Here is a 15,225-nt window from a genome sequence, read left to right on the forward strand (position 1 = left end):
ATATATAGAAAAGGTTGAGTAATGGAGCTATAGAAAGAAAGAAGTCTAAATTATAAATTATATCCTTTTAACTTTAGCATGTTTTTAACTTAGGGTTTTTATTTTTATTTTTTTATATCGTTCGTTTGAAGACACTTAAGTGGTAGGTTCAATAGATTTGAAAGACGTGTCATAAATTTGAAGGTTATAAGTTTCATCTATCATAATATCGATTCTTAGGATTTTTAAGGTGTATCATGGCTAGTTTATATATATACATATAAAGTTATAAACTAGAACCTATTATGCAAATATTTAGGTGTCTATATTAGGAACCACCCAACTCATTATTTTGGATGGTACCTACCCATGTATTAAGTGCAAGGAGGAGTGAGAGTGTTTTGGCTTAAGCCACATAGGGCACAACATATGTATTTATATTTCTAGCTATTTAAAAGTGTTACATGGCATAGCATACTAATATATATTTCTAAGTTTCTAACCATTTAAAACAAATATTTATTTAGGAGAAATTATTCCATAAAAACAAGATGATAATCATAAATTAATAACATTATTTTTTTTTCTTTATTTATAATTCCACAATTAATAATAGGAATTTGAACCATGATTTTAAAAATCAAAACGAATTTATCAAAGAATTGAAAAAGGTCTGATTTTCGATTGAACCGGCCAATCCAATTTAATATTTTGAACTTGAGGGGTTGGCTAAGTGATTCTTAAAATCTCATGATACCCATGAGATCCTACGTTCAAAATCTCTTATCAACATTTTATAGCTACCTTTAGAGGATTCCTCCCTATACTAAACTGGTGTGTGTGAGGATAAGAGAACCGAATACACTTAAAAAAAAATAATCAAATACTTAAAAAGATCCAAATACTCATTTCCTAGAAATAAAAAATGAAAACTTCAAGTTTTTTTTTTTTTTTTTTGATAACAACTTCAAGGTTCTTTGGTTCTTATCTAATTCTTAAACTCAAAACTTTATATAATTCCTCCTATCTTTTGATGCCTAATTCCTCCTATATTGTCTTAATATCTTATCCAAAATCTATATTTTGGACCCATTGGCCAGAATCAAAACTAAAACAGGCGTCGCTATGAAGCGCGGGAGAGAGAATAACAGCTTTATTAATTCACAATCAGACAACCCTTTAACCTTGTCAAACGAAAAAGAAAAGAGACCTCGTCGGTTGTCACGCGGCTCATGCACCACATGCCACGTTTCCCTCCTCCGCTAACTAAGATTCCTTCAAATCTTACCGACACGCCCTTTCCATTTTCCTTAAATATCCGAACTCTCTCGCTTCCTTAAACAGTTAATCCCCAAAAATCTTTTTTTTTTTTTTTTTGAGAAACCATTAATACCCAAAAATCAAACCTTAAAAAAAAAAAAACTCAATCATGTCTGCTTCAAACCGAAACCAAAACCCGAATCCTCTGTACCCAGAAGTCATTCACTCAAACCCAGATGCCAATTCTCCATTTTCATCATCATCTTCTGCTTCTACTATATACCCTTCTGTTGAAACGAAGGAATTAGCGGAAAACCTTTTTCCTGAAGATGACACTGTTTCACAAACCAGAACAGTACAATCTTCTGAGAATGTTCTTGTTAGAGTTCCTGGCGTGGTAGTTCATCTCATAGAGAAAGATCAAAGTGTAGAACTCGCTTGTGGTGAACTTGTCATAGTTGGTCTTAACCAAGGTGACAACACCGTGGCTGTTCTTGCGCGCGTTGGTGATGAAATTCAATGGCCGTTAGCGAAGGATGAAGCGGCTGTGAAGCTTGATGAGTCCCATTACTTCTTTTCTCTTCGTGTTCCCGCAAGTGGGTCGTTGGACAATGATGGAAAGGCTGAAGATTTTGGTGGGAAAGAGTGTGAGATGTTGAATTATGGGTTGACGGTTGCGTCTAAAGGACAAGAGGGTGTTTTGAAGGAATTGGATCAGGTTTTGGAGAAGTATAGTTGTTTTTCTGTGAAGGAAGTTGGGGATGGTGAGGTGTTGGATGGTTTCGTGGCCAGAGAGATGGCTCCGGACGAGCTGGAGGAGGAGGACAAGAGGGAGTTGATAGTGCAGAGCTCGGCGGCGTATTGGACTACATTGGCGCCCAATGTGGAGGACTATAGTGGGAGAGTGGCGAGGTTGATTGCGGCGGGGTCAGGGCAATTGATCAGGGGGATTTTGTGGTGTGGGGATGTGACAGTGGATAGGTTGAATTGGGGGAATGAGTTCTTGAAGAAGAGGATGGGGCCAGGGTCTTCTTCAGAGATTAGTCCGGAAACAATGAGGAGGATCGAAAGGTTTGAATTTAATCTCTTAGAAATTGTGTTTTATGAATAATTGATTTCTTTGGTTGTTATTGTATCTGTGCTGTTTGGCCTTTAATTTTAGTTGGTTAACGTGGTAGATTGGTTTGTATATGTTCATTTTCAGAATAGTTGTGATTTTAGCTAAGGGTAAGCTTAGGTATATTTTCTTAGGCGTGGCGTCTTAGCTTCTCTAATTAAATTTTAGGTACAGCTCATAATAACATTGTTTGTGCTGCATTGGCCAACGCAGCCATGTGTTTGGATTTATTTGGGAAATGGAATGTACAATACCTAAGAAACTACCTAAGTTTTGCTCTTTTAGCTATCATGACAGAACTCTGCCTATTTTTAGTTTTTTGTTTCTTGTAATGTGTAGTTCTGATATACGTTGTCTGGGGTTTGGACTGTTAATATGTTGAACTTGTTGGGGTTGAGGCCGGTTTAGGGAGGTGGTGAGGTGAGTACATGAAAATCCGTTTGCTGCTTGCATTGCCTAACACCTGGTTCAAAACATTGTTGGGATACTTTTGTGTTTTTGGTAAAAGATTTAACCCAGGCATCACATTTTATTGGACAGTCCCCCACCTCCAGTAGAGGACTAATATTATTGGCAGTGCTGGGGGCCAAGAGTCTTGTGGATTGATTGGTCTTCTTTATGAAGAGAACTAGGGTTCAAATCTTCCTTACCCCTTGTTATTACAATTTATCAAACGATAATAATAATAATTGGCAGTGCCAGGGAGATGATATGTTGAATTTCCTTTTAGCTGTTAAAATGGTTACACTGTGCAAGCCTTTTTTTAGAATGGTTGATTGCCACAGTCCTAGAACCAGGTCCCATATTTGTTCAAAGAATATAGGATATAGTTGTTGACTTTTATAAGTCAGTTTAGCTGATTGTGTTGTCTTTGATGTAATTCATCCCTTCATCTCCCACCCCTGCTTTTATTTATTTATTTTTATTTACCTTTTACTTGATTATGTAATTTTGATTTGGATAAGTAATGTTATGCTACTTTATGGTTGATCATTTTAGGGTTAAAAAGTTGACAAAGACAACGGAGAAGATGGCTTCTGGAGTCCTTTCTGGGGTTGTCAAAGTCTCAGGATTCTTCACAAGCTCAATAGTGAACTCTACAGTGGGCAAGAAATTTTTTAGCCTCCTCCCTGGAGAGATTGTCCTTGCTTCCTTGGATGGATTTAGTAAGTTCATCTCAGATTCTTTAGTTATTTGTCAATTGAGGTTTTTTCTTTCCTTTCCCTTATATTATGTTTAGAGAGAGGCGGGGAGAGGCTTTCTCCCTTTGTCATTTGTTTAGACTGACCAACTCTTGGGCGCTAAAATGCATTTGCATTCTTCTCAAGTCACTTAGTGTGTGTTTGGTTGGTGTGATTTGTGGGGATGGAAAATGGAGAGGAGAAAATAGGGGAGATTTTGAATAGTGAGGTTGTTTGGTTTGGGGGACGGGGGGAGGGAGGGGGTAGTGATTTTGGTGGGGCTTGGATAATTTCTCCTTGGGCCCACCATTTTGGGGGTGTTCTATTTTCTCCCTGAATTGGGGAGAAAAATGGGGGGAGGGAGCTCACCTCCTTCCTTAACGTCGATTTCTTTTTTTTCTTTTTTCCTTTTTTTCAAATGAGTTTTCCATCTCTCCACTTTTCCATTCCCCCAACCAAACAAAGCCTTAATAGCTACCAAAGCATGCCGACACTAGGTGAAGCTGCTTGTTTGTACTCTTACTATGTTACTTTAGAAGAGCAAATTTTCAATTCATAGGCTTCGTCTTGGATTTTTTTCAGACTTTTAGTTTTATTGATAGCTACTGATTTAGAAAGTCAAGTATTAGGACTTGCAGCCAAATTTGATGACAATTTGTTCGGCTTAGAACTGTGAAATATAAACTTCCCTTAGATGTAATATAGTTATAATACATTAGATACCTAGGAACTGAAATATAAAAGCATATCTATGGAGGGTTAATTTTGGACTGGAAGTTTCAGAAGACAGGAGGCTCTTGAAAATGGGAACGACCAAAGAATTTGTGATATGAAGCATGTGTTTCCTTCTTTAAGTGTCTTTGTCCAGTTGTAGAATCTATGGCATGTTTCATGTTTCTGCCACTCAAGTGTGTTATTTATGTATGAATGCAGGCAGGGTCTGTGATGCTGTTGAAGTTGCTGGAAGGAATGTTATGTCAACCACTTCAGTTGTGACTACTGGGCTTGTTTCACAGAGGTAATTCTTAATATGAAAACAACATTGATGCAAAAACTGCATCATCATTGTCATCAAGAATATTTCTATAATCAATATCGGTGCAATCTTGATTGTCTTTATTTTGTAGTGTTGCGAGTTCTCTTTTAGTGGATTCTTTTTATTGCCATTGGTTGAGGTCCTGTTCCACTAATTTTGGATTGCTAGACAGTGACCTATGTGGAAAACCTTATCTTGAGTTGTGCCCCATATAACATAATTCCATCCAAGATTCCAAGTTCCTGTAACTTGGTTTGGACCTTTTACTTTTTTGGACAGTCATTCAATGCAAAACAGGTAGAAGTTGGGGAAACAGCACAAGCTGTCTCCCATGTTTGGAATGGGACCTGGTTTTGGCCAAGATATAATGTTTGCGCCCGGTTTTCTTTGTTCTCTTTTGAGTATAATTTTTTTTCTCTTTTGAGCATAATTGGAAGCAATGAAAATATTGAAGGTCTTTTTTTTCATCATTGTAGGTATGGAGAACAAGCAGCACAGGTGACAAGTGAGGGGCTTGATGCTGCAGGACATGCTATTGGTACTGCCTGGGCTGTGTTCAAGATCAGAAAGGCTTTTAACCCAAAGAGCATTCTCAAACCCACAAATCTAGCTAAAGCTGCTGCTGAATCAGATTCTTCTGCACTGAAATCTAAATATAAGAAGTAATGGCAGGGCCTTTGAGTTTTTCTCCTCTCTATGAATACCAGATATATCTAGAGATACTATAAACACTTCATCTTTATTTTTTTGAGTTAGTATAGACTAAGGTTCTTGGTAGCTGTTAGTGATTGTATTAAGTTAAAAAAAAAAAAAAATTCAATGGATGATTTAGTATATAAATAAAGCTTGTCAAATGTTTACTCTAATTTGTTTAGTTTCACCAAAACATATAATCCATTTGCATTTGCATTAACCTAGATATCAGGGTATTTAAAAGCTATTTACACGAGTTTGGATTATCTTTTTTCTTTCATCTATCTTTTTTAACTTATTGCTTATGTACTGTTTTTTTTTTAAATTACTTTTTCTCAGTACAACTGTGCCTTTATCAACTTTTACCAAATTGACAAATAAGTATTTGGATCCATGCGTGTAGATATGTGTGATTAGGCAATATTGGAGAAAGGAACAATTTTTTTTTGATAGGGAATAAGACTTTTGTTGAGAAAAAATAGAACATCATGTTCACGATGGTGAACACTTTGAACAATAAAACAAATACAAAAAGATCAAGAGCTAAAGGAATTAGAAACTAAAAAATTAGATACAGCAGTACAGTTTGTACACCCTAAACACGAGCCCAAAGAAATAGAGTACGAAAAAGTAAACATTTTAGATATTCCAAAGTTCTTGCCTTGTCTTCAAAAATGCAAGCATTACGTTCCTATCAGACTAACCACATTAAACATGCCAGCACCGTATTCCAAATGGTTGAAAGATACTTGAGGAACAAAGACTTAAGTTATTAAAAACAAACATGATTTTGAAACTTATATGAAGGGTTGATTTAAATTAGAGTCCCAACTTTGTGGCCAAGCACCCTGGCATGGCAACACAGCATATACAAGATTTTACAGCATATACAAGATTTTTGCCATTAATTATACAGCAAGTGTATAGTGGGGGTTTTTGGAAGCTAGTTTTGGTTTATTCCTTACTAGAATCCCAAAAGTAATCTATAAAACTATATAAAAAACCAATGGCTCTCTTTTAGTAACTAGTTTTGAATGGCTTGTAAGTCTTGAGATCCAGAACAACTCTGGCGAAGGAGCCAATAGCAGCAGCTATGGAAATGAAGAGACATGTAACACTAATTATCTGTAGCCCAACCCACCTGCTTGTCCAGGGTGCAATCTTCTTTTGAGAAATGTACATTTCAATTGGGAAGAAAACTGTTAGTGGCCAGAATCCAAAGGCTCCAAGTTTCCAACAACGTCATTGAAGAAAGGCGAGTTTCCAACAACGTCATTGGCCACTTCTTTGCACTCCATTTCTCTATAAATGCAAATAAAGGCTGGCAAAAGACCTGCAGTTTATATGTATATTAATTTGAGATGCAAAGAAAGATTCTTAATCTCACTAAGACCAAAAGGTGTACAGCAATCTATTTTTAATTACTACTTGAGAGTGCATATATAACTGATATGCACCAACAAGGTGAATAACAATTGCTACGTTGGCAATGTCCAATAGCCAGTAAGGGTTGTAGAATCCAAAGCCAGTTAAAATATTTCCAGGGCAAGGTCACCAAAGGATGCATATCCCATGCATCCACAGAGTAAATAGAACACTGTAGTTACAATGATGCTAAATAAAGTAGCCTTCTTCATGGTCTTGTGCTCTGCAGGAGGTGATCTTATTGTATCCTATGGAGGCAAGCATTTCACAAATTATTTGATTTGTTGGAACGGTATTTGATCATGATCATCGTCATGGATGAATTAACAATATAAATGATCTAATTTTCTGGCCAGATGTATATAAATGAAGTACCTAAATTTCAATGAAAATGATGGAAAAAGAACATGCAAAGGCAATAGCTCCAAGAGCTTGCAAACTCCTCCACATCTTTTCAGTAGCAGTGACTGCTGTTCCTGCTTTTGTTAATGTCCCTATGCTAATACCCATTAGGCTTCCTTTGAATTTCCCACTTTCTGCCAATAACAAAGGTAGCAGTTAGTCATACCTATCTTGGTGACTTGGTTCTACACTTCTATGCAGAAAACAATTTCAATCTTTATTTCTTTCTTCTCTCTTTCTTATTTTTTAATGAGTGAGGTTGGTCCCAAGAAAAAAAAAAAAAAAAAAAAAAAAAAAAAAGGAAAGGGAGATTTGAAAACAACGATCTCCGTTTCGTGAGGCATGGTGTCTAGCTAATTTTAATATATACTTTGGGGTGGGTAAAAGTTTCTAGGCTTTCAATATTGTTAGTTGCTAATACAAACCATGTTCAATGAGTGATGACATATCTAGTAATCACAGAGTTGAGTAAATAAATCACATATGATTGGCTCAAGTGTGATTTGCATATATCTACAAAGTTTACTATAGATTATCAGTATGTATATACTTGCAACTTTGCCTAAGCCAAGACCAAGACCAACGCTTGAATATGTGAATGACATAATTGCTGCAACTATAGAGAGCCACCATACTTGATCAAAGTCAGGAATCTGAGAAAACAACACCTCTATGATTCCAAATGTTATCATTTACTCATTGCTTGACATGTGACACGGATCTTTCCCACCGCTCTTATTAAAACAGTTTGATCTCTTTATTGCCCTGAATAAAACACAAACATAAGAGCAAAGGATATTGATTTCTTCCCAAGTACAAATTTATTTCTCTCCTCTAATATAACATGCAAGCTTTTGTTACAAACTAGTAATATTCTATAACACTTCAACCAAAAATATATATGTATATATTCTAAAACAGAATGCAAAACACGAGTTGGTATACTTGGGAAACTCACATCATTGTGACTGATGCTGCAATTGTATATTATATTGCAATGCCAAATAGATTCAGGTACTGAATCAACCCACATAACATGACCTTTCCATTTGAAATGGATCCATTTCATGGTTCAAATTAAATATTACAAGTCTAAAGGTGTATTCAGTGCCACGTTATTTTAAAATTTTAAATAATGTGATACTCTAAGCACTGTTAGATCTTGGAAATAAAATCTAAACATGTTTCTATCTTATAGTTATAAACACCATTTCACTTACCTAAGTTAGCCTTGACTGCATCCATGTAGGTGTAGTTTCTCTGTCCAGTAACAGGGTCACCGGCCCTATAACAGTGTGCTAGGAGGTTCGAAGTATAGATGTTGACAATGGCAAATATGATCAGGACAGCAGGTCCTGCAACCCAACCAAGCTGAGCTATGGCCCATGCCAGTGAGAGGACTCCTGACCCAATAACTGCAGTAATAATATGTGCAGTTGCAGTCCAAAAAAGTCCCTGCACAATCATATCATTATCATAATCAGTTCTTTTGTACTCATTGGATGATATTAGTTTTACCATGAAGACATAAGTTGGTCCTAGAGAACAGATCAATCTATTCATTTTGAAAGAAATAAAATAACATTAGAAAAAAGTAATAAAAAATGACAAGTGAATTAAGGAGATAAAAAATGGTATAACTTTGAATGGAATAGAGTGACAAAAAAGAATACATGTGACAGGACCTGGTTAGTCTATTGAGGATGCATATTCAAAAATAAGTTGTAGAAATAAGAGCAAAATAGACTTTATACTATTTCTATGTACATGGTAATAAAGAAAATGACTTTTTCATGACTTTTTACAAGTGAATGATGTGCTTGGAACTTATGAAGATTGTAAAAAATTGAAGAAAGGCATCCCCATGAGCCTCAATAGATTGCAAATTCAAAAGCAAAGATATAATTAGTGTACTTCTTCTGTGACTAGGTGTTAGTTTTACAAAACATAGGCATACTATTTCTACTTGAATGGTGAGTTTACTATCCAAAAAGAATGATAAATTACTCAAAATGGTATCCTCGTGCATGAAAGTAGACATACTAAAGTTAAATTATGTAATATTTACCTGTTCTCTTCAAACGGCCATCATCATCAAAGCACTTGGAATAGTTGGACTGAGGGTTTATGGCTTCAGTCTCAGCCTAAATTTTTGGTTGAACTTCTACTTGCAAGTAGTGCCTAATGTCGTGCCTCTCTTCTACCTGAATAATGAACATACATGTAAGAATAAAAAGAAGTACTTCAACTAGAAGAGAGAGGTATAAAAGGCTTAAGTTGGTCTTACAGCGCCATGGTGTATTTTGGATGGAAGAGTACGATTTCTTGCCAACATGGTTCTCTGTAATGGTGGAAATAGTATGCTTTGTGTGTCTGTGTGTGTGTGTGTGAGAGAGAGAGAGAGAGAGGGGTTGAAGGTGATGGGTACTTCACAATACGGAGAGTGGCCTTATATATACAAGAAAAGATGATGACTTGAACTACTGCGAGGAAGAGATGGTAGTGCAACGTGCTTGTTTTCAATAATGTAACACACTTCCTAGTGCTTTTTCTAAAATTTCCTATATTTAAAGTTAAATAGTAACATTATAATTTTTTAGAGTATTGGTACAAGATTCAATTCTTGCCCTTTTTAAAAAAAATATTAGTAAAGTTTTTTAGAAAGAAATGGTAGTGCAAAATGCTTTTTAATTGTCATATGTCTGATTATGTGGATTGGATTAGATAAATGTGTGTTGTGGGCATGTGTTAAGTCATACATCAAGTGTTTACTAGGTCGAACTGAGCTATATACATAATTACAAAGAATCTTAAATGTAAATTGACTAGTCTTGTTGGGACATAACGAAGATGTGGCTAGCCAATCCTAGGGTCTTGACAATAGTATTAGAGGTAACCTGATAATGCTAACCTAATTAGTCTTTTTGGAGTATAGAATAAATGGAACACACTTTTAATTTTTTTCCCAAAATTTCCTCTCAGAATTTTATTCAACAAGATTCAATCCCCCCAACCCCCATCTTCTTTAGACGAGTAAGTTTCTTTTACAGTAAGCTGGAGAATGGGAGGGAGAGATTCAAACTAATAAACTCTACTTCCCAAAATTTCCTCTCAGAATTTTATTCAACAAGATTCAATCCCCCCAACCCCCATCTTCTTTAGACGAGTAAGTTTCTTTTACAGTAAGCTGGAGAATGGGAGGGAGAGATTCAAACTAATAAACCCTACTTAATGAGTAATTCTCAGCCGATTGTACAAGACCTTTTTGGGCTTAAAATTCATTTCTTACTCTATGCACTTCAGTTTTGATTAAATTAAAACATAAAGTAAATAAATTTTTGTGGATATAATCGCTTTAGTGTTTATTTGTAGATAATGAGCTCACGAAGGGGTAAAGCACTGGCTCAGGAAATTCTTTTCAAAGTGCAGGTAGCAGGACTCGAACTAGGGAGCACACCTAGTTGAGCCTAGTACAAGCACTTTAAGATCAAGAGCCCAACCAACTTGGCCAACCCCCTAGGTTCTTTCAGCAAAAATTGTTACAAACCCTTAAACCTTAAAAAATTGATACAGATAGACATAATGCCATTGCTAAACAATAAGACATTGTATCAAATCCAATAGACGTAGGAATGGTCATCAACGTGTAATCCCTTCCAAATCACGATTTACAATCATACTGTTTAATTATAAGGCACCATTATGTATAAATAGACATACACATAGGATTAATCCCAAGTAGTTAATCTAGTGATTTTCAAGTCTCATGTGATCCCTAAATCATGGATTGTTTGTTTGATACAACTTATTTTTCAACTTTTTGATGATGAAGTTGTTTGAAAATACTGCATCTAAAAAAAAAATGAAGTTTTAAAAAGTTATATCTTGAAAAAGAGTGATTTGATTATGTGTTACCACCAAATGAGCATGTCCCTATCCAATGCAGTATCTCCATCGCCATTGATCTCGTACCCATTTATAATTGCATTCCAAGAGATTATACGTTTTGAAGATAACCCATCTCCTTAAAAAAAGTGTGGGCAAGTTCCACAGTCCCACACTCTTGAGTAGGTTGATATGAGACTGTTCTGAACCAGTCTATGTGAGGAGAAACCAGCTTCAAAAGCAAAACAATGGAGCTGCTGGCAGAGTTCTAAAGCAGCAAGTCCACCAGAAGCAGATAAAACACCAATCAACATGGTTGGATCAAGGAAAAAAAATTTCCTAGTCTAACTTCAAGTCTTCAACTAAGAGATTCAAAGCCTCTCTTGGGTGTCCATTCTGTGCATAGCCCAAAATCATAGCTGTCCATGAAACTAAACTCTTCTGAGATATTTGATCAAAAACAGTTATAGAAGAATTCAAGTCACCACACTTGGAATACATTGCAGTTAGAGAGTTCACAAGAGTGAGCTCAGAACCAAATCCACAAACAACAGCTTGAGCCTGGACTTTTCTCCTTCTCTTCAAATCCCCGATGATTGCACAAGCTGAAATGAGATTCATGATGACCACTGTGTCATGACTGATCCCACTATCCCTCATTCTGCTGAAAAGCTCTAGTGCATAAGCGGCACATTCAAGATCAATCAACAAACCTATCATTGTTGTCCAATTGATAACATCTTTGCATTCCATCTCATCAAATATTTTTGCTGCAGCATCTAAATCCAACAAACTTGAGTACATATCAAGAACCTAATTATTGACAGATACATCCAAAACAAGAGGAACTTTAACAATGAAGCCATGAATACATCCACAAAGCCTCTGTGACCCCAAACCAATGCAACACCTTATAAGAGCTAACACCGAAGCCACATTAGGTACCAAACCAAACTTCCGGAACTGGTTAAACAACACAATGCCCTCTTCAAAGAGTCCATTGCGTACAAACCCGGCTACCACTGCATTGCAGGAAATCAAACCCGGGTTCTTCATTCCCTCAATTACTTTATATGAATTAATCATACTTCCACACTTAGCATACATATCTAACATAGCTGTACCAACAATCATTATAGAATATGAGACAGCATCTCTGTCAGGCATATGTCGAACAGGTTCTCTGCATCTTTAATCCTTCCGGATTTCAGATAGCTGTTTAAGAGTTTGGAGGAGTCATATGGGTCAATGCTTGGACAATAAAGTTGTGATGTAATGGAAAAGTTTTTGAATTGCAGAATAGCAAATGGGATTCTCTTAATCTGCTTTAAGATCATGAATCACGTAGAGTTGTTTTTACTTTTTATTTTTTAGCATGTTTATAAAGAGCTGGATGTTAAAGTTGCTGAGACCGGTTTCTTCCAAAAAAAATTTCATTTTTATATCTCAAAAACTACTTTATCTATTATACAATACCAAAATATATATATATATATATATATATTTTTTTTACAATTACACCTTCGAGTAACCGTAATTTTAGTGTTTGTGGATGGAAAAATACTATCATTTTGGGACAAAGCCCAATACTAATGCTCATAAAATGTTGTTTCTCCAAAAAAAATATGCGCTCATAAAATGTTAGTTCAGGCATTGGGCTCATTTAAGACTTCGGCCTGGCCTAATATTTTGTCCGACATGTTCATGTTGGGTGGACCAATTAAGGGCCTCCACCAGTCCAAAGCTCCAAGCCCATTAATGTGTAGACTTGAAGTGAAAAAAAAAAAAAAATATATATATATATATATATATATATATATATAGAAAAGGTTAGAGTAATGGAGCTCAAAGAAAGAGGTCTAAATTATAAATTATATCCTTTTAACTTTAGCATGTTTTTAACTTACAATTTAAGTTTTTTTTTTTTTTTTTTTTTAAATTATATTGTTTATTTGAGGACACTTAGGTGGTAAGCTCAATGAATTTGAAAGACGTCATAAATTTGAAAGTTTTAAGTTTCATCTATCATACTATCGATTTTTAGGATTTTCAAAGTATCCCATAACGAGTTTATATATATATATATATACACACACACATATATTCATATAAAGTTATAAATAGGAACCTGTTATGCAAATATTTAAGTGTCCATATTAGGAACCACCCGACTCGCTCTTAAGTGAGGCAAAGGTAGTTTTGAGTCTAGCTTTCTCTCCCCGGTGTGTGAGTATTCTTCCTTTTCGGTGTGCGCAAAGAGATGGAGAAACTGTCAGCAATGTGCGGGAAATTTTCTTTGTCAGAGAGTGAGGAGAATAAGTTTCAAGTGCAAGATGATTTATTAGGTGAGGAGTTCCTTTTGGCGGCACGTTTCTTCACTGTGAGGGCGATCAATATAGAGGCTATTGGTAGAACTCTCAAACTGTTGTGGAGAACAAAGAAAGGTTTTGAAGTCAGAGATATGGGGAACCATAGGGTTTTATTCATCTTCTCGGATGAGACGGATTTAGATTGGGTTTTGAAGGGTGAACTATGGACGTTTGATAAGCATTTGGTAGCATTGAAGCGAGTAGAGAAAACGGTGAACATTCAGGAGGTAACCTTCGACAGTACAAGGTTTTGGATCCAAGTCCATGACCTTTCGATTCGGAGTTCATCGTTGATCGTAGCAAAAAAAATTGTGTCTCTGGCCGGGGTGGTGGATGAAGGAGAAACCAAAGTGGAGGATCCTGAAAATTATAATTTTATGCGTGTTCAGGTAGCGGTTGATATTACTAAACCCTTGTGCCGAGGGAGGAAGATTTCTACAGCTAGTGGTAAGAAGGGCTGGGTGAACTTCAAGTACGAACGACTTCCGAATATATGTTATGGCTGTGGACGGCTTACACATAGCGATAGGGAATGCCTGGCTTGGACAAAGAACGAAGATCTCTTACGCATGGGGGTCCGGCAGTTTGGGCCATGGTTGAGAGCCTCAACCCCACACCCTTTTAAGAAGAGTGTGATCCAGGTAGAAGGCTATGAAGAGGATAGTATTCCAGTGGATACCTCTGACATTCCAGATGTTTCTGTGAAAGATCAGAGGGACAAGGCGAGGATTATTGATCCTCATGAAGAGGAAATTGGGGAGCACGGCGGTGAAAGGGAGGAGGTCGACAGAGAGGTCGAGAGTTTGGGTCCTACGGTGGTGCAACGGACAGATTTGGCAGCCACGGAAATCACGGAGGTAACGTCTCATAATAATGAAGTTATTACTGAGATTAATAATAATGCAGATTTTTAGGCGCAGCTAGAGGAGATTGATAGTGAGCTGGCAAGATACGATAATACTAGAGAATCTTTGCATGGGCATTTAGCTGGACGTTAGGATGTGGATTTGCATGGGCCTGAGACAATGGGCCTTCGAAGCTCAGGAAAAACATATGGGCCAAGCTTTAATGAGAAGGAGGCTGGTCACATAGGTCCAGCAAAAGGAAAGTGTACTTTTAAAGTTCGTGGGCTGCCTAGGACTGATAAAGGGCTGATCCAACATGAATCTATATTGTCCAAGCGGTCTGTACGTGACTTTTACGAAGATGAGGAAGCTAGTGTGCATGGGAAGAAAAAGAAAACAGAGGCGAAAAATGCAGAAGCGGTGGAGGCTGGTTCCCAGCCCCGCCGAGCACAATGAAACTCTTAACATGGAACTGTCGGGGGCTTGGGAACCGCCACGCAGAGAACGAGCTTGGTGAACTTATACAAGCTAAAGATCCCGCGATCGTGTTTCTCTCGGAGACACGGTCAAGAAAGACACAAATGACACGGATTAGAGATAGATTGGAGTTTGTGGGTTTGTTTGTTGTCCCAAGTGATGACCAAGGAGGAGGACTAGCCTTATTATGGAAGAATAATGTGACGGTATGGGTGGACAGTTTCTCAAAGTACCATATCGATGCCATTGTGAACGGTGGGTCGGATGACACGTGGAGGTTGACAGGCTTTTACGGGGAGCCTGAAACAAGTCGACAGCATAAAGGTTGGGCTATGCTTCGTATGCTCAGCTTAAAACCGAAACTCCCTTGGTGTTGTATTGGAGATTTCAATGAGCTTCTTGAGGTGAGTGACAAACGAGGTGGAGTGCCACGATCCCATATGCAAATGCAGTCATTCCAAGATGCTCTGGATAGTTGTGGCTTCGTGGACTTGGGTTTTTCAGGGCCGGATTTCACTTGGCATGGGTGTAGGAGAGGAGAACTGATTTGGGAGAG

General features: G+C 37.0%; 3 protein-coding genes and 1 pseudogene across 3 annotated transcripts; 2 read left to right on the forward strand and 2 right to left on the reverse strand.

The window, feature by feature from the left end:
• The first annotated feature begins 1,138 nt into the window (after positions 1-1,138).
• On the forward strand, positions 1,139-5,439 carry LOC126707699 (protein EARLY-RESPONSIVE TO DEHYDRATION 7, chloroplastic-like). The gene is made up of 4 exons (XM_050407556.1): positions 1,139-2,310; positions 3,356-3,522; positions 4,471-4,555; positions 5,050-5,439. The coding sequence occupies exons 1-4, from the start codon at positions 1,409-1,411 to the stop codon at positions 5,237-5,239; spliced, it is 1,344 nt and encodes a 447-aa protein (XP_050263513.1). The 5' UTR covers positions 1,139-1,408; the 3' UTR covers positions 5,240-5,439.
• A 615-nt stretch (positions 5,440-6,054) lies between these two features.
• On the reverse strand, positions 6,055-7,785 carry LOC126705179 (amino acid permease 3-like; annotated as a pseudogene).
• A 3,532-nt stretch (positions 7,786-11,317) lies between these two features.
• LOC126705181 (pentatricopeptide repeat-containing protein At1g11290, chloroplastic-like) lies at positions 11,318-12,145 on the reverse strand. The gene is made up of 2 exons (XM_050404103.1): positions 11,924-12,145; positions 11,318-11,791 (listed from the first exon to the last, which is right to left on the reverse strand). Exons 1-2 carry the CDS (start codon positions 12,143-12,145, stop codon positions 11,318-11,320), a joined length of 696 nt encoding a protein of 231 aa, XP_050260060.1.
• Positions 12,146-13,238: 1,093 nt separating this feature from the next.
• Positions 13,239-14,261, forward strand: LOC126705182 (uncharacterized). Its single transcript, XM_050404104.1, has one exon. The coding sequence runs from the start codon at positions 13,239-13,241 to the stop codon at positions 14,259-14,261; it is 1,023 nt and encodes a 340-aa protein (XP_050260061.1).
• Positions 14,262-15,225: the final 964 nt, after the last annotated feature.

Source organism: Quercus robur, chromosome 11 (genome assembly GCF_932294415.1).
Source record: "Quercus robur chromosome 11, dhQueRobu3.1, whole genome shotgun sequence".
NCBI classification, from domain to species: domain Eukaryota; kingdom Viridiplantae; phylum Streptophyta; class Magnoliopsida; order Fagales; family Fagaceae; genus Quercus; species Quercus robur.